Here is a 27354-nt window from a genome sequence, read left to right as displayed (position 1 = left end):
AAGGCTCCTGACTACAAAGACGGAGGCTCCTGCTGAGCAGTTCGGGACCAGAGACAAGCCAGCGACAGACGTTGAGAACAAGGGGACATCTCCTTCGGAGGCCCTGGAGCCTACCTACACAACCCTAATCGTCAAAGCAGCGACGGACGTCGAGGGTGTCAAGAATCAACAGGCGGTGGGAGAGGAGTGCACACTCATACGCCCAGAGAGGATTCCGGCAGGCCAACAAATGAAGGAGAGGATGACCAAAGTACCGGCAGCGTTCCGTAAGTTTTTACACGCACTGTCAGAGTTGGCAGGAAAGGAGAGGTTCACGCCTCCATTCCTTAAATCTAAGGCCAGAAAGATGCCTTTATTTTCCGATCCCGATGGAAAGAAAAATAAGGTGAAATGGAAATGGAAAGACACTTTTCGGAAGTCTGCTAAAAACTAGCAGCATGTGACTTGCCCACCGCCTCAACAACACACACACACACACACCCCTATCAGAAGCCTACAGGATTTTCTTATTAGTCAAATATATAGTCTCCATGTAAGTGAGTTGACCTTAGGGACGAAACGACTGGCACTGTTGCATAGATGTAAATGAGCTAGTGATTGAGTGCCCTAAGTCAGTCTAAAAAAAAAAAAAAAAAAAAAAAAATAGAGGAGTATGTGTAGTTTGTCTATATCTCATTTCTATTTTTCACTTTTCTGTGTGAATAGGTATGAGAAAGTAATGTAAATCTAATTTACAAGTAAATGTTTTCCTTGAGTGAGTTTGTTGACTCTACTCATTCTGTGGGGATGGTATGCAAATGAAATGCATGTCTGTGACTGTGTGAGGTGTGTCACCCAGAATGAGTGCTGACACTGAAAAGGACAGTTCAATACTCAAGCCCGCATGAAGAGAGACTTACAGCATTTGAGACGACTCTATGAGAAATGTGGGGACAAAGACACCGCACAGAACTTTATGGAAAGTATTGCTACAATTGCTAGGAAAGAAGCACAAAGTTCAACAAATTGCTACAATTGCTAGGAAAGAAGCACAAAGTTCAACAAAAAAATCGCATTGACGCAGCTGCTTAAACCATGCTTACAATGTATTTTGTTCAAATGTATTATGATGTATTATTTTGATATTGATGGAAAATTCAAATTATTGTTTAATTAAGCTGTTGTTTTAATTAACAAGAGGAAGGATTTGACGAGGAATTTCCATCATCAAAGCTCATTTGAAGCTCATTGAATACACTAGGTTCGTCTAGACAACCTAAACATCCTGTGAGAGCATTGGAACACTGAACCATGCTGTGAACATTTGGCTTAGACCCTCTCCACACCTCCACCTCACAACCCCCGTCTCTTCCTGTCCATGTTGGGAGAGCAAGTTCCCCCCCCTTCCCGTCTCACCTGTTCCGTTCCCCCCCCCCCCCCCCCCCCTTCCTCTTCCTTTGTGTGTAAACAAATGGTCCTTTGCTTACTCACCTCCCCATCCTGTCTGCTCTCATTTTGGTCCACCTTGTGGGTGGGGCTAAGACTGTATATAAAGTATAGCTCTGTGATTGAATGGCTTATGCTTCTTGGGAGGACCGGCCTGCGAGCCAGTGGCATCCGTGTATACTGAGTGCACGTCAAATAAAGATCTACAAGGGAAGTTGATGTCTCATGCGTTTAGTGTCAGAAATTCAGCCATAACAACGCCAATCTCACAATGTTTTGCGCCAGGAAGGGACCCCTTGAAGATTTGTTCATCCATTAGTGTTCAACAAAAAAAAAATGTTCCAAAATAGCACGCAGCATGACACGAAGTGGCACACTGTGAGCTTGTGTCTGCTTTTTTAACCAAACCAACGCAAAAAGATGAATGGGCTGCCTTGCAGTGCCGTGAAGACTGAGTTATACTATACTTGCACACAGGTGTCGTGCACCAAAGATAGACTCACTGTGACCTTGTAGATCTGCTATTTTTGGTGGTGACACCACGCAACCAAGTAGAAATCCAGGCGTGGTGTCGGTGCCAGCTCTTCCCTCCTATTAGCCATGCCGGCAGAAGTGTGGTTTTAACGCTGCATCTGTATTGCTTGTGGAACCCGTCACAAGGTGTCTTCTTACAAACCACAGAATTATTGACTTTCTTTTTACTAAAGAGACAAGCCTTTGGCCTGGAAAAAAAATATTTTTTAATATTCATTCACATCACTCTGTGGATGGATCTTTGCAGAGGGATACTTTTTCGTCCTTAGCTTCTGCACTGTTAACATGTGGTTTGATAAATATTGATGTAGCCCAGCTAATTAGTCAAACTCTAAATGCACTTGTGCCGCAAGCAATAATTGTTTGATTTATTTGGGAACACTAATAGCAAGATGTTTTTTTTGTTTTCTTGTTGACGACGTGGCGCCGAATCAAGCCAGCCGTCTAGGAAAGGGAGGGTCTTTTTTTATGTCCCCCACAAAAGTAGTCCAATCACAGCGTGCCTACTCTATTTACACTGCTGCTACGCCTGTCCTAGCTCAGCCACATTTGCACACAGAGCAGCTCATTTTAGCACATTTATTGGTGATGTGTGTAGGCATTTTTCAGGATATTAGGCATGTCACTGGAGTCCAGCGTGAAACGATGGAAGAAAGCAATTATCCCACTTCTGCAAAAAAAAGATTTCAATTTACATTTTAAGATGTAGGCTATTATATGTATGGGAAATTGGGAATTCAAGCCTGCTAGCCATTTAACTGACAATTAATTTAATTAACTGTCTGGAAGCCTTTTCAATTCCACAGGGAAACCACACTATTATTAGGTTGTGTCTTGTTTTAATTCAGCCGTATTAGCTGTTGTGCTTTAGGGTCTGTCTGTTACAGTATTTTCATTATTTTCTGTAAGTCTACACATTATGCTTTTCTTAGGTTATGCTGCTATTCACTTTAGCCACATATAAACAAATGTTTTACATTTTCACTCAATCTTTTCTCCAGAGACTAGACTTTTCCAATCAATTTGCTTTTTAAATATGCATTAAAAAGTAGCAAAAAATTTAACATAAAATAATTTGTATTTATTAATATAGTTGAATGAATATAGTTTTTTATAGTATATACATTACAATAACTACAAAAAGTGCTCCTCGGAGCACAGGTCTCCACCAGGCCAGGCCAGGTCAGGTTATTGTGGCTTCCTGGTGCCGCTATAATAAGCCAATGTGAAAAGGGTGGGATTTATTCCTCAGCCTAGTAGAAAAGTGTATGAAAGTTTTCACGTAAATTGCACGCTTCGTTCATGATTTCAGGCTTTTTCTTCAAAACGGGCCAATCCTGCAAATTTGGAAGCCAATGTTTAGCCAATTAGGATGGAATATGAAATATCTGACAGATCCGTCTTGATCACACTAATATAGAGATGCTGTGTACCGTTTTGCAGTATTTTTGGGCAGAATCTGGAGTTATAGGTACAGTATAAATATGAAACTCTGTCTCATGGTGGCGCTATAACCAGCCGTTCTGAAGAATTTGGGGCAGAGGTTTGTCGTTGGCATCCAGGGAGTGTGTGTGCAAAGTTTGACATCTACCGGGCCAACTGTGCCGGAGATTAGCTGTACACAGACGGACGGAGTGCAAAACTCCTCGGCCTGGTGGAGACAATAATGTATGGTTGTCATAATATCCCAAGACTTGTCACCGATATATGCCTCAGCAGCACACAGCTTGGGAGCTGTTAACTGATTACTGTTAACTGTTGTATGTCTCTGCACCCCCTGTGTAGATGTTTTCTGAAGCTTGGCGAGTGGCAGCTGAGCCTGCAGGGCATCAACGAGAGCACCATCCCCAAGGTGCTGCAGTACTACAGCCACTCCACTGAGCACGACCGCAACTGGTACAAGGTCAGTCCCCCGCTGCCTCAACTACCACCTCTGAACCTCTCGCTGTATGTCCCGCCATGAAAAGTCCCAGGTGGGCATGAGGGTCGCGCCACATCCACAAATATCAGATGATATTATGGCATCTACCGAGGGTATTTTCTCTGTTGTGTGCATTCATGCATGGTTTTGCGTGTTCCAATTATTAAAGCGTTCTTATAATCATTGTCCCTTCCAAGACCTCAAAGGCACAACATGACGGGAAGAGGGGAGAGCATCTGCACACCCTCTCACCCACACGGCAGGCTCCCAAAACAACAGGCTCCACTTTCTTGTGGAGCCTGCAGACTGTGCGTGCCTCCCTCATGTCCAAGGTCTTCATCCCTCTGTTCCCCCTCCCAGCTTTTCAACATTCAATAGCAGGTTGCGTAATGCAACAAACATGAACAACATCTGTCTGGACCCTGAAAAATGAAAAATAAAAAATCCCCCAAGGAGATACCTTGTCTTTCCCCTCAGTTAACTGGACAATTATTGGCAAACCCCAAAAAAAAGAATAATCATAATCATATGTGATTACTGCCTGCCCTTTATGCAGTAGAAATAAGACTCGCCCAACCCCAACCTTTTTTTACCAGCGGATTCTTATGAATATCAACCGATAATCTCCAGTAGGTTACTTATCACTTGAATGCAATCAAGCCAGCAGGCCTACTGGCTGCGATTAGGCAACGCAGAAACGCGGAGACGTACGAAGTGCCGTTGGTCGTGTTGTCCGACTATTACTAACCCTAAATAACCCTAACCTTAGTCTTAACCACGTAAGTCCCCTAACCTCATATCAGTCTTAACCGGCCATGTAAGTCCCCTAACCTCATATCAGTCTTAACCGGCCACGTAAGTCCCCTAACCTCATATCAGTCTTAACCGGCCATGTAAGTCCCCTAACCTCATATCAGTCTTAACCGGCCATGTAAGTCCCCTAACCTCATATCAGTCTTAACCGGCCATGTAAGTCCCCTAACCTCATATCAGTCTTAACCGGCCACGTAAGTCCCCTAACCTCATATCAGTCTTAACCGGCCACGTAAGTCCCCTAACCTCATATCAGTCTTAACCGGCCATGTAAGTCCCCCAACCTCATATCAGTCTTAACCGGCCATGTAAGTCCCCTAACCTCATATCAGTCTTAACCGGCCATGTAAGTCCCCTAACCTCATATCAGTCTTAACCGGCCATGTAAGTCCCCTAACCTCATATCAGTCTTAACCGGCCACGTAAGTCCCCTAACCTCATATCAGTCTTAACCGGCCATGTAAGTCCCCCAACCTCATATCAGTCTTAACCGGCCATGTAAGTCCCCCAACCTCATATCAGTCTTAACCGGCCATGTAAGTCCCCTAACCTCATATCAGTCTTAACCGGCCACAGTTTCACATTTTTTTCACTTCAGCGGCAGTAATTTCACTTCTGTTTCCTAATGGCAGCCAGTATACATCCATACATACATACTGCCAGTATACATGCAGTCAGTATGTATACATGTATACATACAGCCAGTATACATGCAGTCGGGTGATAAGTAACCTACTCGTAACCTACTCGTGATTATTGGTGGATATCATTCGAAGCGGGGTTTTGGACATAAATGATGGAGAGTTGGTAACCAAATAGACCCCTATAGTAATTTAACTCTTGTGTACCGGTAGTGTAAAATGAAACCAAGTGGACCATTACTGTAGAAAGTTGACTCGCCCTCCCTCCGACCGGCGCGTGACCTTTCCCTTTTCCGCCAGGCCTGGCACGCGTGGGCAGTGATGAACTTCGAGGCGGTGCTGCACTACAAGCACCAGAACACGGGCCGCGACGAGAAGAAGAAGCTCCGCCACGGCAGCGGTGCGAGCGCCACCAGCGAGGCCAGCAACAGTGACAGCGAGGTGGACAGCACCGACCACAGCCCCGTGCCCTCGCCCGGACAGCTCAACAAGAAGGTGAACGAGGTACGACGCCGCTTGTGCTGAAAGCAGCAGCGGCGGCGGCGGGGGAGAAGTACTCCAAATATAGAATATAGGCTGAAGTGGTTACTGTAGGTTTTGTTAATAATAATCCAAATTTACAAAGTAACTAGAAACTAAAGCTCTCAAATAAATGGAGTAAAAAGTACAATATTTGGATCTGAGATGTAGTAGCAGTAAAAGTAATGGAAATTGGAAATACTTCAGTAAAGTAAAAGTACCTCAAAATTGTACTTAAGTACAGTACTTAAGTAAATGTGCTTAGTTACTTTCCACCACTGGAAAAAATTGCTGATCTACAAGCCATCACACAATGTATACATTTTGGCATCATACGTACAGTGTTGCCGAGGATATTCACAGCCCAAATGTTGGATATTTTAATATTAGACTTCAGTGCTCTGCTCGTGCACCCACAGTTCAGGCCCAACCCTTGCGCCTCCCATAAACCAATACCAGTGGAAGGTCAACAGGTTCACACTTAACGGCTACACGCAAACAAACAAATAAATACCATGCTAAGTGACCTGTCCTCCACGGGTCACAAGGTGCAACTCGCTTGAAGGTCCTTCATATATCACCCTGACACATGCAGGTATGCACACAAACAATTACACGCTTTGTTAAGTCCACAGTTTGACAGCTTAAGAAAACAAGTCAAAGTGTTGTCCTAAATCACGGTAATTATAGACTGAGTATTTACTCAACTATGAATCACACTCGTGTGAAGTGAGGGGCGCACACACTGTGGCTGCCACAGAGTCACTTTCAGTCATTTCCACTGTCATCTCTTCTAAATAGTCAATTTGCTTTTCACCTTTTAGTGGTGTGGCATCATCATCTTTATCCTGTCACCTTTTAGTGGTGTGGCATCATCATCTTTATCCTCACCCTGTTCAAGTTCTTCTCTATTGTCACCTTTTAGTGGTGTGGCATCATCATCTTTATCCTCACCCTGTTCATGTTCTTCTCTATTGTCACCTTTTAGTGGTGTGGCATCATCATCTTTATCCTCACCCTGTTCAAGTTCTTCTCTATTGTCACCTTTTAGTGGTGTGGCATCATCATCTTTATCCTCACCCTGTTCATGTTCTTCTCTATTGTCACCTTTTAGTGGTGTGGCATCATCATCTTTATCCTCACCCTGTTCATGTTCTTCTCTATTGTCACCTTTTAGTGGTGTGGCATCATCATCTTTATCCTGTCACCTTTTAGTGGTGTGGCATCATCATCTTTATCCTCACCCTGTTCAAGTTCTTCTCTATTGTCACCTTTTAGTGGTGTGGCATCATCATCTTTATCCTGTCACCTTTTAGTGGTGTGGCATCATCATCTTTATCCTTGTCACCTTTTAGTGGTGTGGCATCATCATCTTTATCCTTGTCACCTTTTAGTGGTGTGGCTTCATCATCTTTATCCTTGTCACCTTTTAGTGGTGTGGCTTCATCATCTTTATCCTCGCCCGCCTTGTCATGTTCAACTTCTTCTCTATTGTCCTGGCTGGTATTTTCTTGGCTTAACCCATTTTTGGGCGGGAACCCCTTTTGGTGTTTTTTTTAGCATTATGTTATACTTTAGCTGTTGAAAAATAGCAGATCTACAAGCTCATAGCCTACGAGCTTATAGATCTGCTATTTTTTTTAATCTTGAACAAATCTTTGAATATATATTCTTTCACAGCAAATGTGTTCAACTCAAGTCTTTGCTTCTGGGGTGGTCCCTGGAACACCATATTTTCAGATGGGGGTCGGGGGGGCAATTACATATAATACTGGGGGTTTTTATATCCTTGATATGAAATAGTTTGAAAACCACTGACACAGAAACATAGGGTTTTTCAGAAGACTGTCATGATTTAGAAGACATTTGTAGAATCTAACTAAATGGGTTAAAGTTAATAGACCATTGCCATCGTACGATTGATCAAACTCGTCATCGTCCCCGATCATGTCCACTGTCATACTGTCTAAAAGCTCAATTTCCTTCTCAGCCTGACACTATCATCATCTTCCACGAGACAGGAATGCAGTGTGTTATAATTGTATCGTCATTTAGTGCCCTAAACAAACATTAAGTCCATAGATTTGGCTGGGAAACAATTTACATCATAAGTAAATCTAATGAATTTTAAGTTAGATTAGACCACTTTGCCCTCATTTATCAATTGGACAAAGCAGCTTATTTTCCTAGCGTGCATTTGGTCTGAGCTTTGATAAGTCGGCTGAAACCGTCATTTAAATAACACACTCTAAACATTAATGCATAAACATGAATGGCTGGTGTGTGATGGGATGATTATATCTCCGATCTCTCGGTGGCCCAAATAAATCCACAGACTACCTGCGCTGGGCACAGGTTTGGAGAGTCAGGTTTCTATCCTTAACGCAAGTTGCACATAAGTCCAGAGGACGTAGCTTCTATATATATATACCGTATATACGCTTGGAGACCTCACTGTCCATGAAAAGATTACAGAGGCGCCGGACGCCGGCTTATGGTCTTGTCTTGCATAAGCGCTCATATAGCCTAGGTCTGAGCCAGGTCTGCAATCCTATCTGTATGACTGTTACATGAGTGAATGATTAAGCACCTAACTTATAACATTGCAAATAGTCTATGTTAGATTGTTTCCATATCGCTTGATTTGAATTGCTTGCCATTGTCACGGTAATGCATATCAAACCGGGGGTCCTGGAAACGACAAAGGTTGAGAATAATCGTTTTGAGATCACAGAGATCCATAACGCAAAACAAATATATCGCAAGATTATTGTTGACCAAAATGAAACCAAACAAACAACCAGGCAGAGCATCAGCTGCTCTTACTGACTGTATGTAATCTTCCACGTGTGTGTTTCGTCTGCAGGACCTGTCCAAGACGTTGCTCCTCTACACGGTGCCCGCTGTCCAGGGCTTCTTCCGCTCCATATCCCTGTCCAGAGGAAACAACCTCCAGGACACTCTCAGGTGAGGGATAGAGTTCTCCCACACAGGGGTTGGGGGGGGGGTACTCAGTCCCACAGACAGAAGCCTCCTTAAAGAGTGTGTGAGGAGAGGGGGACCTCTTGTGATGAGCACAGGAACTGTATAATGTTTTGGAACATACTGTAGGTCTGTGTGTGGGTCATGAACAGACATAATGACTGCCTGGTATACTGTATGTGGGTCAGAAGAGCATAGATGATGATGATGATGTTGTTTTCACCACGCCAGGGTGTTGACGTTGTGGTTTGACTACGGCCACTGGCCTGAGGTGAACGAGGCCCTGGTGGAGGGAATCAAGACCATTCAGATAGACACCTGGCTACAGGTAACACTCAGACGCACGCGTGCACACACTGACATAGAAACATAGCTTTTTCAGAAAACTGTCAGGATGTAGAAGACATTTTTAGAATCTGATCTCAGGTCAAAATGGGTTAAGATGATGATGATGTTGTGCAGGTGATTCCTCAGCTGATCGCCCGCATCGACACCCCGCGTGCCTTGGTGGGACGTCTCATCCACCAGCTTCTCACTGACATCGGACGCTATCATCCACAGGTAATACTACAGTAGCTCTTCAACTGGGCATAGTAGCGTAGTAGCAATGACGTAACATGTGAACAGTGGTACTTACAGTACGTGTCTTACTAGTAAAACTAAAAGTATCAATTCTGTAATGTACAAGTAAAAGTCCGGAATTCAAAATGTAGTTGAGTAAAAGTACAAAAGTACTGGCTTCAAAATGTGCTTAAAGTAACAAAAGTTGAAGTACTCATTTTGCAGAATGTCTCATTTCAAATGTCTAATAATCTTTTGAAAATAGCAGATCTACAAGCTCACAATGTGTCGTGATGCGACACATTGTGACCTTGTAGATCTGCTATTTTCAAATGGTCTAAATGTATATAGGGCTGAAGTTGTTAATGTATGTTTTGCAATAATAATCTAGAAAGTAACTAGTAATTACATTTTCAAATGAATGTAGTGGAGTAAAAGTACAATATTGCCTCTGAGATGTAGTAAAGTGGAAGTGGAAAAAGTAAATACCTCATAATTGTACTTAAGTACAGTACTTACGTAAATGTACCTAGTTACTTCCCACCACTGCATGTGAATGCATTGTCATCGTGTGTCACATAATTCACCAGATTGTTCCCATTTGTGTCCAAAGGCTTTGATCTACCCGCTAACTGTGGCGTCCAAGTCCACCACCACAGCCCGCCACAACGCCGCCAACAAGATCCTCAAGAACATGTGTGAACACTGCAACACCCTGGTCCAGCAGGCCATCATGGTAAGAACATGTGTGAACACTGCAACACCCTGGTCCAGCAGGCCATCATGGTACACTACACGCATTGTCTTTCATCTACGCTGTACAATCATGATCATCATGTTTATTCATTTAACTCTGTTAATGTAAGAGTTATAATAATAACAATCCATACCATTTTTACTGTGCTTTTCTAAGTAGTAAAACAATCATAATAACCCTAACCCTAAGAAAAATAAATAATAAGATTGAAATAAAGGCAGAAATGTGGTCTGAAAAGGTGTGGGGTTTTAAACGTGGCGAAGGTGGAGGCAGCTTTGATGTGATCTGGGAGTGAGTTCCATGGGGGGGACTGGGAAGGCCCTGTCACACCAGGTTTGTTTCTTCTTTGTCTTGGGGATGATCAGGAGGTTGGCACCACCTGAACTGTGAAGTGTAGAGATGTAGCGGGGAGCCTGAGGGCCTTGTAGTTGGTGATCAGTATCTTGAAATCTATTCTGTGTTAAAGCAAGTGAAGGTCACGGAGGACTGGCGTGATGTGGTCCCTTCCTTGATCGGGTTCTGGTGAGCAGGCGGGCGACAGTGTTTTGCGCATACTGTAGTGTCTTGAGAACCTTGACACGTGGGTGGGATGAAGGCATGAATGAGTGTCTCGGTACAGTAGCATAGTGTGTGATAGGCTGGTATAAGCAAGGAATTAAGTGATATTTGTGTCTTTCTCCGTCCAGGTGAGTGAAGAGCTGATCCGCGTGGCCATCCTGTGGCACGAGATGTGGCACGAGGGCCTGGAGGAGGCCTCGCGGCTCTACTTTGGCGAGCGCAACGTCAAGGGCATGTTCGCCGTGCTGGAGCCTCTCCACGCCATGATGGAGAGAGGCCCGCAGACCCTCAAAGAGACCTCCTTCAACCAGGTCAGTCAGTGTGACCACACCTCAGCGGCAGCTCCTGCTGTCGCTTTTGCAGTGGTTGATTTCTCACCATGTCATTTTAGATCAGTGGTTCCCAAACGTTTAAGCCCATGACCCAAAAGAGAAATTAGACGTTTGCCCCAGGACCCCAACTAGTGAAAATAGCAGATCGACAAGCTCACAACACATCGCTTTGCGCCGCGTTGTGAGCTTGTAGATCGGCTATTTTTACTACTTCGTAAATATGTGTTCTAATTTATGGAATTTCTTCATGACAATGATGACATTACTGAAAAAATCTTTGGATTTTGTTATTAATTCATGAAAGGTTTTTTGAAAATGTTTTGAAATAATTAAATGTAGCAAAAAATGTGTCTGCGACCCACAAATGACTGTCCCGACCCACTGTTTGGGAAACAGTGATTTAGATGGTATGCATCGATATCTGTACTGTATGATCTCTTGTTCCATGTCTCTTGCCGGATTTATACTTCGCTGCGCTGGCGCTGCAGCTAAGAATAAATCAGGCCTCTGTTTTTGAAATATGACCGATTACGTAATTGTGAACTCGACTTTTGACTTCTTCATCCCAACAGTTAATCATGTCTTCGCGGGCAGCCTATTGATCATTCCCACCGCGTTTCATGAACATCCGCCCGTCCGTTATCTTTCTCGCAGACACACACAGACGGCAGCGATTACAAGACCCCGACCACGCACCACTGCTGCGGGCCGAGGTCATAATGATGATCGACGCCTTTCGCCCAGTGCTGTGTCGGGAGTGTGTTCATCTGAATTGGATCGGATCACTCACTGTCATTGCTTTTGATGTCATAACCACAGGCTTACGGCAGGGACCTGATGGAGGCTCAGGACTGGTGCAGGAAGTACATGCGCTCCGGCAACGTGAAGGACCTGACCCAGGCCTGGGATCTGTACTACCATGTCTTCAGGCGCATCTCCAAACAGCTGCCTCAGGTATCACACATCCACTCATTTACTGCCAGTATTGATTCAGTCTGTAGTCCCTTCCCTGCCTCGGCCTTCAGTCGGATATTATATTATATTATATTATATTATATTTTGAAGTCCCCCAAAACTCAAAATGAACTGGAATCAAAATCGGTTAAAACTAATTTGGCTACCGTCTTTTTATAAATCATCCGAAGTGTTAATATTGTAACCGCGAGGTAGTGAAGGTTTAGTAATGCGCCGCCAACACATTTTGATCAAACACCTCGATCTGAGAAAGGATTCAGAGAAAAAAGGGTTTATTTAATCATTTCATTGACGGACCACAGCTGAGCCGAACGTTACCTAGCGACGGGGACGCTGCTAGACGGTGTAGCCTTGGGAACCAATGGTCCCTCAGCCATATGGTCCATAGGTCAGTACTCAGCCATATGGTCTATAGGTCAGTACTCAGCCATATGGTCCATAGGTCAGTACTCAGCCATATGGTCTATAGGTCAGTACTCAGCCATATGGTCTATAGGTCAGTACTGAGTCAGCCATATGGTCTATAGGTCAGTACTCAGCCATATGGTCCATAGGTCAGTACTGAGTCAGCCATATGGTCTATAGGTCAGTACTCAGCCATATGGTCCATAGGTCAGTACTCAGCCATATGGTCCATAGGTCAGTACTCAGCCATACTGTATGGTCCATAGGTCAGTACTCAGCCATACTGTATGGTCCATAGGTCAGTACTCAGCCATACTGTATGGTCCATAGGTCAGTACTCAGCCATACTGTATGGTCCATAGGTCAGTACTCAGCCATACTGTATGGTCCATAGGTCAGTACTCAGGTATGAATATGGTACGTGTAGAACTTTGTAATTACATGCTTACAAATGTAATGTTCAAATTTGAGTCTGAGGAAGAGAAGCTGCTGGAGGCTACCTCCACTGCTCTGCCAGGTGAACCTTCCCACTGAGACTGAGGCCCTGCTGTGAAATGAATCACGTCATATGAGTGTCTCACCGGCGGAGCCCCGAGTAGACATTCCAATCACCATTCCAATCCTTCGTCACATGTTATGAGAGCTACTTAACCGTTCGTGTCCGGACTCATGCTGCTGTTTATGCCACAACAAGGCAATCTCAGCTATCTAGGTCACATACAGTACAAGTGTCAAAAATAATGAAGAGATTTGTTTTTCCCTTGGTTCATTCTCTATACAGTACCTACTAACAATTGTCTTGACAACTGCAAAATGTTGGGAGCTTGTACCCTAAAAGAATTACACCTGTGAACTTGTGATGTGACAGCACAGTTGAAGTTGAGAGCTAAAGCCTGATTCACAACACGTTGTTAGCTTGTACTGTAATCTGTTTAATTAACCTTGTGCAGTCAGACTCATTATAGTGTCACTGCATAGCTAATGGCAATACCAGCAAAGTCAGATGGAGAAACAACCAAAAATGAAATCACAGAGAAATAGGTTCCTTTTACTCCAGGTTAAGTGATTGTACTCCGTTTCCAAGGGAGAATTGAAAGAGGGCTGGGATGAAACACATGCAGTGGGATATTGTGGGGAGTGAGGGAGATGATGGAAGTGACAGGAGAATGACAGAGAGAACCCGAGACAGAATTACACCTCAGCCACCTCCCAGCAGCATCATCCACGTAGACACAGCCACCTGTCAAAATAATGATGCGTGGGAGAACACCTTGCATAGATTCTGGATCTGTTTTGTTAGTTACATCACAGGTTTTAAAAGTGTGTGTGTGTGTGTGTGTGTGTGTGTGTGTGTGTGTGTGTGTGTGTGTGTGTGTGTCTCCTCTCCTCTCCTCTCCTCTCCTCTCCTCTCCTCTCCTCTCCTCTCCTCTCCTCTCCTCTCCTCTCCATGCAGCTGACCTCTCTGGAGCTGCAGTACGTGTCTCCCAAGCTGCTGATGTGCAGGGACCTGGAGCTGGCCGTGCCTGGCACGTACGACCCCAACCAGCCCATCATCCGCATCCAGTCCATCGCCCCCTCCCTGCAGGTCATCACCTCCAAGCAGCGGCCGCGCAAACTCACCATCATGGGTAAGAGAGGGCGCCACCAGAACCCTGGCTGGGTTTGTTGAGGGGATGTGAGGAGGATCCATGCCTCTGCTTTTGATATTGCCCTCCTGCTGGTCGTTCATTTTACACAGCAAAATCACTTGAGAACTAGAATTTGAGCTCTTTGATCGTTCGTATAATTACAGCTTGTTCCACTACTTTCAGATTTCAGTGTATGACGCATCGTTTAAAAAATGAGTGTCGGCTTCTATCAGGCCCTGTCCCGTTTTGCGTTTTTGTTTAGAGCTGATGGCTTCACCATGGCATAGTACCCAACTTAAACCAGGTTTAGAAACAGAAACCAGATCAAACCAGGGCCAGATGTGTTATCAGAATCAGCCCTAGCTTCCACAGCTACAACCGTTCAACACATCTAAACAAAAGATATGAAGTCATAAAGTATCGGGATTATATTATAGAGCTATTCAACACAAGTATATATCCTGTACACCAGGGGGTTCTCAACCCTTGGGTCACGACCCCCCGGGGGTCGCCAAATTATTTTGGGGGGTCCGCCAAAACTACGACTTTTAAAGTGAACACGTATGGTTGCACCTGGAACTGGGGTTTATATTATAGTTAGAGTTATTAAGGTTATTGTAGAGGTCAATTTGTATTGGGGGTGGGGGGTCGTGAGACATGGCCAAAGCATTTCCGGGGGTCCCCAGCCAAAAACATTGAGAACCCCTGCTGTACACAACTGTTAATAGAGCGCCGCAGTCCCTCCCCCTTTCAGAAAAATGAGTGGCCCAGGAAATCAAAACCCAATGCATTCTCCCATAGGCACTTATTTATTTAATTTATTTAAAGACGGTTACGCCGCGGACAAAGCCAACTCGGATCGTGACAAATCATGACAATGAACACAATGTTTTGGGCCGATCAAATAATTTACAAGACGAAAAACAAAACGAATAGTGTTGTCTCCTGACTTTCTTTTCTTCTTTCTAATGATTTGATCGGCCCAAAACATTGTGTTCATTGTCATGATTTGTCACGATCCGAGTTGGCTTTGTCCGCGGCGTAACCGTCTTTAAATAAATTAAATAAATAAGTGCCTATGGGAGAATGCATTGGGTTTTGATTTCCTGGGCCACTCGTTTTTCTGAAAGGGGGAGGGACTGCGGCGCTCTATTCTTATAGTGTACACATGGAACCAAATTGGTTCCATTAATACATTCTGAGTTGAATTAACACAGAGAACGGTGCACAAGCACAAACACCTCCTCAGCTGCAGGTTTAATGTTCTCTCACAAGAGCAACGGGTTGTGTGCCCTGTGGGAATCGATGCCCTCTCATCCCTACTCATTTGTCCTTGACTTAATAGGAAGAATCGATAATCGATAACACTGAGAATTCCATTGGGGAGATTTGTCAATTGGAATATATTCAAATGTGTCCATCGTGCATTAATTCCACCTTTATGGTGATTGGTCATAGTAATTCTGCGCCGTGTTGTGGGCTCCATTGCAAGCACCATAGCTAATGGCGCCCACGCGGTCCAATGTGTTATTCCAGATCTTTCCACTGGACAGTGAGGTGCATTCTTCTGATGACTTGATCCACTATACCATAAAACGCCCCGTAAAAGTCGTTAGCCGCTAAATCATGGGACACTGGTACCAAGGCGACCATCAAGACACATCACCCTCCACTGTCAACTTTGTTTTTGTTCTAATTGTTCTTCACCTTTATTCTACCAGGAATATTCCCATTGAGATTCTGAATCTCTTTCACGAGCGAGTCTGACCTGGCCCAAACATCAGCAAAAGAGTAACATGAAATGTTTCACATAATAACGATATAACAATCGTATAATTACAGCGCAAAAAAGAGGATTTAGCAGAGTTCAGTAAAGGACATTCAGTGGTCATTAAGCCTGTGTTTGATCTTCTAGGCTTATAAAATAATCTACTTTAAGATGACTCACACCCAGATGTGTCCACGGGATCAAAGGTTGAACATACTGAGAGGTTTAGGAGTCAGTAGAGAGCACAGGGAAGCGGTTTGTTGGCAATATGAAGACAATTATACCAGTGTTCCATTCCACAAGTGTATAAGAATTGTCATATAAAGTGATCAGTTGGGCATAGAAACTTGAATGGGAGATAAATCGCAACGGTTAGCGTAAATATTCTCTCCTCTCCTAGCGACGCAGAACACCGCCCTCGCTGGGATTGTCATCAAGCCCCAAAATCCCTTTAATCTGATCTCTGATCTCTCTCTCTCTGCTCCTGGTCTTTCCACGCGCCACGCCAGGCTTCTTTAATGGGGACGCTATAGATCCATTGTCTTGGCTGCTTCCACAGGGACTATCACGTTCTCCGCAGTAGAGCTGGTATGACAAATACTGGAGTCGGCGTAATGTGGTCAGTTGGGAACACTGGTGTTATTGTAAGGGCTTTGTGCAACTGCATAACGGCAGACATCTGTGGTTTGGATAGATTGAATAGATGTTTCCCTTGGTAACCCTAGCCCTGGTGAAACCTCGCTTTCCCTCCTCTGACCCTAGCCTGCAGCTTGGCCGTTACATCAAGTGTCCTTACTGTCGGGAGGAAATCTCGCATCTCCGTATTTCAGCCTTTTACGCTTTTTCAACCGACGTCAAAAGATTAACAATTTTAATCAGATTAGTCACAGTTTAGCTGTGATCTATCGCCATTCGTTAAATATGCCCAGAATATGCTCATTATCTTCATAGATTGTTGTGGTAAAGACTTTTTATTATGACAAAATAATAAAAACCAAGCGGGCACCCTTGGTTGTGCCACTGAAGGAAAGACAGATAATAGCAAGGTTTAAGAACCAACTTTATCCTCACATCACACGTTTGCACGTGTAAAGAAGTGGGTGGAATTAGTTTTTGTGTAAGCTCCATCATTTATATTTCATCAGAAAGGGAGGAAAAGAAGAAAAAAACAGGTCAAACAGTGAGTTGAAGGTGTGTGTGTGTGTGTGTGTGTGTGTGTGTGTGTGTGTGTGTGTGTGTGTGTGTGTGTGTGTGTGTGTGTGTGTGTGTGTGTGTGTGTGTGTGTGTGTGTGTGTGTGTGTGTGTGTGTGTGTGTGTGTGTGTGCACGCGGGGGTTGGGGGTTGCTCTGTAACCAACTAATCTGATTTGCTGTAAATGTTTTATTTCACCATCTCTATATCTCAGCAAATTCCCTGTTATCTAAAAGCGGGGCAGGTTTTCTGTCATGAATATTCATTGGCACAATTTTGTAGAACGGTCCATTATTCATTATTATTCAAAAGGCTTTTATAGTTACATTTCCCTAATGCAGACAGTTGTCGGGATGCGTATGTTTAATAATAGATTAATCTGGGTTAAAATGTGATTTTAATTGCACTGCTGCTGGGTCTATAAATGTCATGTGAAACGGCTGCTATAATACGAGGAGTAGAGGGCTTAACGTGTTGAATGGGGACGTGTGGCGCCCTCTATAGGCAACAACGGCCAAGAGTTCATGTTCCTGCTGAAAGGCCACGAGGACCTCAGACAGGACGAGCGGGTGATGCAGCTGTTTGGCCTCGTTAACACACTGCTGGCAAACGACCCCGCTTCCCTGCGCAAGAACCTCAGGTATGTACACGCACACGCACATATATATATATATATATACACACACACATCCCTGCACAAGTCAGGTACAGTACATAAATACGCTGTACATTGAGAAAGATGACTGAAGAAGACACAGATGTATGTTTGTCCTGATGACGGTCTAAGGCCCAAAGCGCACCGATGCGACTCCTTGCGACTCCTTGCAACAAAACTGTTTTTTAAAGGACACGTCACACCAATGCAACTCCTTGCAACTGCCATTGGGGATTTTCACTCAAACCACACGCGACTATTCGCAAGCCGTTTGGTTGCAAAGGAGTTGCGAGGAGCTACATGGGTGCAGTTTGGGCCTAAGGCCTAAGCCTTTTTTTTTGTTTAATAAAAGATGTTTTGCCAGTTCTAGACAGTGTGAAGGATCTTTCTCATTTCTCACCTGTCGCCAACATTTTAGGTGTGCATCGGCCTTTCTTCAATTAAGGTACATACACAGCAAAATCCTCAGTGTTATTTATGATTTATCCCTTTTGTAACTCCCAAGGATGTACAAATGTAAGGGTCCATTTGGTTACATTTGCACATCCTTGGGAGTTAAACATGTATTGCGGAACTTATTTTTAATGAATAAAATGATATTTCATTCATTAAAAATGTATCAAATGCCATGTATATGGTAGAGTTTGTTACTGTAACTAACTAGTGATTGGAGTTGGTCTCCCTGCTTTTCCATTGAGACTTTTAGACCCTGGTGGCGGGTAGACACGTACTGTAGCACTGCCTGAAACTCATGAGCCCCATATGTCCAATATGTCCCCTGGGCCCTGGGCACTCACACGGGGGATTCCCTAGCTCTTACTGTAGCTGAGCGGTAGATCTTTGGTCATGTCACACAGGGGGGACCGGGGTTTGAATCCCGGGGTAGGACATGATACATACCAGTTATGGATTGCAGCTTTTCAACGATGCTGAGAGACATTGAGCAGCGTTTCTCAACCGATGGGCCACCGAAATTATTGACAAATGAATTTGATTCATAATATAACATTGATATTTAACAGAAAATATGTTTAAAAACCTTGAAAATTTTGGTTTTTATTGCGATACCGATAACTACGTTAGGAACTACAGTAGTTCCATTGAACCAAGCCAGAACACGGTTGATTCATCGTTGAAATGAACATGCTCTGAAAATGCAACCCAACCCTTTTCGGCTGCCGCGTTAAAGTGGTCTGTGAAGTGGCCGTGGTCCAGAAAAGGCTGAGAAGCGCTGCTACTGTGGGACGATTGCAATGAAAACAAAGTGCGAGTGTGTGTTTGTGTCGGCCTCTCCAGTATCCAGCGCTACGCGGTCATCCCTCTGTCCACCAACTCGGGGCTGATCGGCTGGGTGCCTCACTGCGACACGCTGCACGCCCTCATCAGAGACTACCGGGAGAAGAAGAAGATTCTGCTCAACATTGAGCACCGCATCATGCTCAGGGTTAGCATCTGTGCATGCATAGGACCACAATGGAAACAAGTCCTTTTAGCCCAAGTGTTACTGTACTGTATGTACTGTACGTGCTGTTTACATCTTTGACTAATGAAGTACTCAGTCAATCAATCAAACCTTCTACTAACAGTTCCCACAGTTAACTAAAACCCATTTAATAACAAAAACTAGGGTTAATTTACTGAAATAGACATGTTTACAAAACGAATGTCCTTAGTTTTTGTCATTGACAATATCTCAAACTCACAGTACAATATTTTTGGGTGGTTCTGAAATCTTATCTTTCAGATTTTTAGCTATGCCAGTTTTACCATGACTACATTTAGTTTTTAACGTGCACGTGTTGGTCTTCAACCTGCCTAAAGTTTTCACAAGTCTTGCACCGTTTGCAGTGACCCGTAAGTGTCTATTTGGTTCCTAACTATCAGTCATTTAGCTGGAACCCTCCCAAGGACCCCTGGCGGTCATCCATGTTGAGAACCAGTGTTGTGGAAGATGACATTATTGGGGTGTATATTTTATTTTGAGCAAGCTGCTTGTAGTGCGCAGCCTTCAGCCGGCGTATCAACGGGATGGCAACAGCTTTATTTATCATCCACTAACCATTTTTAACAAGTCCACTCAGGCGTAACAGCGGAGCAAGCCGAATATTAAAATAGAATAAATAAATAATAAAACTGACGATTAAATAAAGCAGGCCAAACCATTAATCAGTTGACTGTGAGAGAGGCGTGTGTGTGTGTGTGTGTGTGTGTGTGTGTGTGTGTGTGTGTGTGTGTGTGTGTGTGTGTGTGTGTGTGTGTGTGTGTGTGTGTGTGTGTGTGTGTGTGTGTGTGTGTGTGTGTGTGTGTGTGTGTGTGTGTGTGTGTGTGTGTGTGTGTTCATTATGTTGTGTTAACGCAGGGCTACTCAACTTAAGATGGCTCAGGGGCCACTCAGCAAAATTCCAAGGGCTGCAAGCTAAAAATGTCAGTATTATTTTGTGGCTACGTTTACAAATTTATTTTGTAACAGACACGATTAGTCTTAAAATTAGAGTAAAAAGCCACATTTCCATCTATAAGGCCAAACCTCAATGAGCAGTGATTAATGATGAAGTTACAAATTTTGGCTTCATTCACAAAATGTGAAGAGAACATAATGAACAGATTATCACAGGTGAATAAAGAAGTGGTTAATACTCCGCTGACATCAGGCTACTGAGGCTAGGGCTTTAAGAAACTAGTCCACTATTCAACTATTACAATAAGTAATCATATTTTTATTGGTATGACCATGACGGGCCGCATGTACATTAAGCAGGGACAGTGGATTGAGTAGCACTGTGTTAACGTGTGGTTTCCACTAGATGGCGCCGGACTACGACCACCTGACTCTCATGGAGAAAGTGGAGGTGTTTGAGCACGCCGTCAACAACACGGCCGGAGATGACCTGGCCAAGCTACTGTGGCTGAAAAGCCCCAGCTCAGAGGTAGACAGACCACCACATCATCATCATAAACCTTTATTCTTCAACATATCAAATATAATTTAAGCAGTTTTCTGAAAAAGCTGTGTTTCTATATCCGTGGTTCTCAAACTTCATGTCATTGGCCGCCGGCCCCCATCTGAACATACGTTTTTCCAGGGACCCCCCAGAAGCAAGGATTTGCGCCACATTTTCCCCAAGCTTGGCGATCTGCTATTTTTCAATAGCTAAAGTATAAAATAATGGTTAATGTGGTTAAACGCAAAGGTGACGCAGATGCGTTCCAGGTCTTAATGAGATAAAGTGGTGTGTAATTCTATTAATTAATTTGATTTGTGGGGAGATGAAAAACTCCATACGAGTGAAAAACTAGTTAATTATAATCGGTGATATTTTCCCCACCAGGTGTGGTTTGACCGGAGGACCAACTACACACGCTCACTGGCTGTGATGTCCATGGTGGGCTACATCCTGGGGCTGGGCGACAGGTGAGACATGGCCCACACCTAGCCTTTTATTTCCTGCGTGGGAGACTGTGTTTCACTTCAGTTCAATTAAAATGTATTATAGTGCAGAGCCATAACAAGCTGCACATGTCAAGCAAAGTCCCGGCATGGTTTACCCAACTCTAAGCAAGCTTTGTTTTTGTTTTTTACGGTGGCAAGGGAAAAACTGCCCATTAACAGTAATAAACCTCAAGCAAAACCAGACTGTAGGGTGTGCGGCCATCTGCCTAGACCTTGTCGAGGGAGAAAAAGAGTCGGATGGAGAGAGAGAGAGATCTAAGCAACAACAATAGTAACAACAACAATAATGATGTTTTTGTCCTTTATCCTCAGGCATCCATCCAACCTCATGTTGGACCGGCTAAGCGGCAAGATCCTTCACATCGACTTTGGAGACTGTTTCGAGGTCAGACTGTTCTCCATAAACGACCAACAGTGTTGTTAATGTTTCCTTTAAGATGCAGAAGGCTGAGCTCTTCGTTTGCCCTCCTCCGCAGGTTGCCATGACCAGAGAGAAATTCCCGGAGAAGATTCCGTTCCGTCTGACGAGGATGCTCACCAATGCCATGGAGGTAAGCGCTATACGCAGTGCTTCAGGAATGTCGTGACTCACATGTGTATGATGAAAGATATGAGATGAAAGCGAGGAAAATATGCCCTAAAAAGGTCGTTTGTGTGTTTCTCAGGTTGTGGAATGCATTAGCATGTTGTGTGCGGTAGTCAGGATTTTTACGAAACTAGGTTATCACAGAATTTCCAAATATGTTTCATCCCTTTACATTAACATGATTGTTATCTTGACACTATGCTACCCTAACAACACACAGTTCCATCAGTGTGGTGTTTGTTCTATAAATAAATCATAATCTAATCATTGGCCTAAATATTTCTCTCATTTAGCACAAAATATCTATTATCTATTATAAAAACATCCTATAGTTGTTCACAATAATATGTTCTCTTGCATTCTGAACCATCAATTTTATTGCTACAGTAGTCTTAATCATCTTCATCGTGCACATGCCTATGCATGCATGCACGTGCGTGCGTGTGCGTGTGTGTGTGTGTGTGTGTGTGTGTGTGTGTGTGTGTGTGTGTGTGTGTGTGTGTTGGCTGCAGGTGACAGGCCTGGATGGTAACTACCGCATCACGTGCCACACGGTGATGGAGGTACTGAGGGAGCACAGGGACAGTGTCATGGCCGTGCTGGAGGCGTTCGTCTATGACCCCCTGCTCAACTGGAGGCTCATGGACAGTAAGGCACTGCTCTGCTCAACAACTAGACCCCAGGGGTCTATACTAGGCCCGCTACATTAAATGTCTTTGACGAAAGGAGCCGGTCTACTGTACATGTTTACAATGCGTTGTGTCGCAGGCCAAACACCAATCAAATTAAAGATCTTTTGGGAATGTGTAAGGAAGTATACAGGACGGTTGCATGATAGAAAACATGCACTCCTCCACGACATGTGGGTGAAGGTCCCGTCAATGAGAAAGTGACTAGCTTTTATTTTGTTCTCAGTTGGTATTATACGCAAATTCTGGAGGATCAAATTTACCCATATTAATAGATCCTGGAATATGAAATGATGAGGCACTGGGGGAAGGGATTTTATGTCCCTTCATGGGTATCGCAGAGCTCTTCGTTTGAGAGAGAGTTGGAAACCGAGAGAAGATATTTTCCAATTGGCAAGCTGCTGCCGTCTAATTTTAAAAAGCAGTTTCTTATAACTTTTCTTTTTGCTATGTCGCCCCCAGCGAATACGAAGGGCAACAAACGCTCCCGCACCAGAACAGACTCCTACACCGCTGGACAATCCGTGGGTGAGTCAGCAAGTCTGGCCTTTTTTTCTTTTTTTTGCCTTGCTGAATATGTGTGTGAATAATGAATGTGATTTTCCTTCTCCTCTGCAGAGGCTCTGGAAGCAATAGACCTCGGAGAGACCACACATAAGAAACCAGGGACCACTGTGCCTGAGTCCATCCACTCCTTCAGTGAGTTGTCAGCTCGCATTGTCTTTTGACAAAAAATAGAATTTATTTTGGCCCTGGCCCATTATTAGTAGATATTTGTAGAAATGTGGCATGGTAGAGCTTTGTTGTCATCATAAATCACTCTACTAAGCCACCCAAGTTCACCTTTCATGCCTTAACTTTAATTTAACTGTACTGTTTGCACGCATGTACTGGCAGATTCATCAGGATAGAGAGCACTAAAGTGCTAGAGAGCACTTTAGTTAAAGTTGCATTAAGTAAAGCTCCTGTTCTACCCCGGATTTGAACTTGTTTCTCCTGTGAAAAGTCCTGAATCTTTTACCATTACACTAATAGAGCCTGCCTGCTTGCTCAAGGGAGAAATCGATTTTTTAACTGAAGGTCAAACCTTTTGCCAAACCAGAAACGGGATCATGTCAAAGGTCGTGTCTAACCGGACACAAGACCTAAATGTCTCAATAGAAGAGCAGGGAGACCAAATACATCCACCCCAATTGTAAATGTCATATTGTATTAAAAAATACAGCCAATATACCAGTCAAGAACAATGGTACTCAAAACTTTGAAGGACCCCCTGTTTGGTATAAATTACACCATTTGTACCACTGGTCCCAAAAGTCATATCATGATGTTCACAAACTGCACACAATATAACTTGCTATCAATGTGTACAGATTTCACAAGGAAGCTATGCCACTATTACATTATATTTCTTATCTAAAGACATAAATCTGTGCATTTATGTTTATCTAGTCGGAGAGGGTATGGTACAGCCTGAGGCGCTCAACAAGAAAGCTATCCAGATTATCAACCGGGTCCGGGACAAACTAACAGGTAAGAGGACAAGGATTTGTGCACTCCTTACCAAAGAGATGTCCCTTTAAATGCCTTGACCTTGACCCATGGGACTGCTTACTCCAACCAGGTCGAGACTTCTCTCACGATGAGACGCTGGACGTGCCAACTCAGGTGGAACTCCTAATCAAGCAGGCCACGTCACACGAGAACTTGTGCCAGTGCTACATCGGATGGTCAGTACCGTCACGAATGATCTTTACTGTCCACATCAAGTGGCTTCTTTTGTGACATGTGCTTGGGTCAGTTCTGTAGTTGGCATCTTTTTCATGTTTGGGCTTTAAAGGAAACTTAGATGATTTTGAATGTAAATTCCAGTGTTCTGATATGAAGAAATGACTGTATATATAGTGTGGTTGCCTATTTCTAGTCTTACACAGTGTGTGGGCACACACCGATTATGGTACTTTCCCACCAATAACGGCATTTTATTGTTTTGTTATTTATTTTAATTTATTTTATATAAAGTGAAAGTGACTCATCCATCTCTCTGACGTAGCCTCTATAGAGGGTATGCATGTGACATCATCATCATCATCATAGCCAGAAGTTATACGGGAACGCCTACTGAGTGTAAAAAGAAACTACTTTCTGGCCTTGACAGCCCATACATCCAATCTGATTGCATTAGACGATGTTAAACTCACTTTGCCACTCAATTTGCCACTCACTTTATGCATGCGTATAGCCGCTATTAACACCTACAGTACTGCTCACAGCACCAATCACACTGCAAGGCATGAGATTGTCGATCAGTTTTTTTTCTGATGCACGAAACAGCACGTGGCCGCATATAAATCAGACATAATGCTATACCTTTTGCTCTCTGCAGGTGTCCATTTTGGTGAAGACACTACGTTTGGTTGGCGGAGCCATGGCAATGGTATCTCAGACACAAACAAACACACCGGCTACTAGAGAAGCCTCTCAAACTAAAGCCTGGTCCAAGTTGTGTATTCTCACTGGTATTTTTCAACGTTTATGGGCAAGCACCTTAAAGGCCTTTTCATGCCAAGTCAGACTTTTCTGCACGGAACAACAACCCCTTTCCCGCACGTGACAAAAACAAAAGGTTGCCGTGCCACGATGGTTTGTTATATTTTTGAACTGGAGCCAGTTCCATTTCTGCAGAGTTCGTACAGTACGTAAATAAAAATAATTGTAACCTTTATTTAACTATGGCGTTACTTTTGTGTTTAGGTTTTTTTTGTAACAGTGTTAGCTGTGTGTCCTCTACAATAAAACCTATGATCAAGAACACTTTGAAGTTTCACTTTTATACATCTATCTCTAAAGATGAAACTGATAAGATAAAGATAAACCATTATTGACGCCATGGGGGAATTCAGGTACCGTAGCAGCAACAGCAGCAAGACTGAAACACAGGATATGTAGTATAGGTAAGAGTTGAGGAGACAATTAAAGTACACTTAAGAGTCTGATACAGTGATACTAGACATACTGTAACGAGTATTCCATCAATAAATACAAGTATAAATGTTCAATCTATCACCCGTGAATATATGCATGAATATACATGTCGCCAATGGATATATGAATGGATATGTGCAGACTATCAACAGTGATTGATTACTGTATGAGACTGGTGCAATACAAACTGCCTATATTTTGTAAATGTACAGTCTATCAACTGTGAATATTGTATAGGACTAATGAGTATAATAGTCTATCAACAGTGAATGACTATGTCTCACAACAGATATCCTTAACAGGCATCTGTCACAGTTCTGTGTACATTCCGGTAGTCCATGTGAAAATGTGCCAGAATTAAGCGGGAGTCAGTAATCCAAGAACAGAACGGAGCAAGCGGGGTCTAGATTTGGCTGACGGAGCCTAATGGCTACTGGCTTGAGAACTGAATCCATACCAAGTAACCTGACTCCGCCAGATGAGGCGTTATTGAATTCACAAGTTCACAATTCTGTGAAGCAAGCGTCTTCCATCTGGTGGAGTAAGGTGGAGTCAGGAGTCAGATACTGAGGCTTACACATAATGGATCTCACTGAAATGATACAATTAAATTAAGTTATATAAGTAATTCAATGTTTTAATTAAATAACATAATCAGAGCCGTGCGGAATAAGAACTACTAATTTACTTTGAATAAAGTACAGACAGAAATATACATGATAGGACATTTCACGACACAGACAGATAATTGGATATACACTGGATAGAAAATGTATGAATGAGATAAATCAGATCATATGCACACATACAAAACATTTAAACATGTCTTGGCTTCCCAATAGGATGTTGCCAAGCGGTCACTCCGATGGATACAGGCCAATGGAGTGGTGTCTTAGGTCTTTGTAATCCAGAGAAATGGTAAGCAAGACTTTGCTCTCAGACCTATTCTATGCTATTGCATAAGAGACAAACGTAACTCCATATTTAACCAAATTAGTCTCAGTGAGATTTGCCAGATAGACCCAACACATGAATAGAACAGTATACAGTGTACTGCTAAGGCCTCTAACAATGATTAAAAGGACATTACATTCATGTTACACATTGAAGGCTTTTCTTTGTTATCTTTAATTGTTACCATTAAAACCCATTAAAGATCGAATACCTACATTCATTCAAAAAAAAGAAACTGAGAAGCTGCTGGAGTCCCATAATGTAGAATAACGCCAAAGTAAATGTGCTGCCCAAGAATATTGATTGAATGAAGATATGGCATAACGTCATAATATTGAATTTGACATTTGGAATATTGATGTTTAACCCGTTTGCTGTGGGGAGACTAACCTCACCTGTGACCATCTCAACCTTTGTAGGCTATAGATATAATAGTTTATCATCTTGGTTTTGGCTACATCCAGGTGTGTTTGTCACCCCGGAGCCTTTTATGCGTTTGTTTTTTTTGTTTTTTATCCCTGGCTTTGAACTGGAATGTGAGTTTAGCTATGATGTTAGCTGTGAACCGGTTCTAGATTGCCTTTCATACTACAGTGTGCGCAGGCTGCTTATCTGACTGTTATTAAAAGGCTCATCCAATCGTCTGCAAAGTAATTTCGGTCTACACCCATAACTACTGTATGGACGGCAAAGGGAAATAGTGGGCTGGCCTTGGGAGGCTCTTTTTTTCAGAGATTGCTTCAGACTTGTATTATTCCGGTTTTTCATTATCTTGGTGTGAAAAGTTCTTAGTTGTTTCGTTTTGTAATGACATTGGCACTCTTAGCCACTTGAAGGCTGGTCTTGTTTTGGAGGGGTTTTAAACATCGTCCTCACTTACTAAAACTCTATCCACAATGGCCAAACTGTTAAGAAGTGACATTTTATACCTGTCACACTCTGTGACAGGTATAGACTCATAGACTCGACCAATCCACTGCATTACTGTGCATTAATGTGACATAGGCTAATGTATTTGTATAAA

At 43.3% G+C, this 27354-nt stretch overlaps 1 protein-coding gene across 6 annotated transcripts in view; it reads left to right on the top strand.

The window, feature by feature from the left end:
- Window positions 1-26104, top strand: part of mtor (mechanistic target of rapamycin kinase) — a 137891-nt gene extending 111787 nt beyond the window's left edge. For 3 of the 6 annotated variants that reach the window (XM_080762886.1, XM_080762885.1, XM_080762882.1), the window contains exons 39-60: window positions 3745-3862; window positions 5635-5838; window positions 8720-8820; window positions 9067-9163; window positions 9298-9396; window positions 10010-10132; window positions 10840-11022; window positions 11863-11997; window positions 13877-14051; window positions 17515-17650; window positions 18084-18110; window positions 18962-19109; window positions 20470-20592; window positions 20995-21077; window positions 21429-21501; window positions 21593-21667; window positions 22215-22350; window positions 22854-22919; window positions 23010-23090; window positions 23844-23924; window positions 24016-24121; window positions 24778-26104. In XM_080762886.1, coding sequence (XP_080619012.1) covers window positions 3745-3862; window positions 5635-5838; window positions 8720-8820; window positions 9067-9163; window positions 9298-9396; window positions 10010-10132; window positions 10840-11022; window positions 11863-11997; window positions 13877-14051; window positions 17515-17650; window positions 18084-18110; window positions 18962-19109; window positions 20470-20592; window positions 20995-21077; window positions 21429-21501; window positions 21593-21667; window positions 22215-22350; window positions 22854-22919; window positions 23010-23090; window positions 23844-23924; window positions 24016-24121; window positions 24778-24793 — 2386 coding nt within the window. In that variant the 3' untranslated portion in view covers window positions 24794-26104. The remainder of the gene's footprint in view (window positions 1-3744; window positions 3863-5634; window positions 5839-8719; window positions 8821-9066; window positions 9164-9297; window positions 9397-10009; window positions 10133-10839; window positions 11023-11862; window positions 11998-13876; window positions 14052-17514; window positions 17651-18083; window positions 18111-18961; window positions 19110-20469; window positions 20593-20994; window positions 21078-21428; window positions 21502-21592; window positions 21668-22214; window positions 22351-22853; window positions 22920-23009; window positions 23091-23843; window positions 23925-24015; window positions 24122-24777) is intronic. The other 3 variants (XM_080762887.1, XM_080762884.1, XM_080762883.1) reach the window with 2 other exon arrangements.
- Window positions 26105-27354: the final 1250 nt, after the last annotated feature.

The sequence above is a fragment of the Protomyctophum bolini genome (assembly GCF_963924005.1).
Source record: "Protomyctophum bolini genome assembly, chromosome: 5".
NCBI classification, from domain to species: Eukaryota; Metazoa; Chordata; class Actinopteri; order Myctophiformes; family Myctophidae; genus Protomyctophum; species Protomyctophum bolini.
The sequence above is the reverse complement of the archived record's forward strand: the minus strand, read 5'-3'. Positions and strand labels throughout refer to the sequence as shown.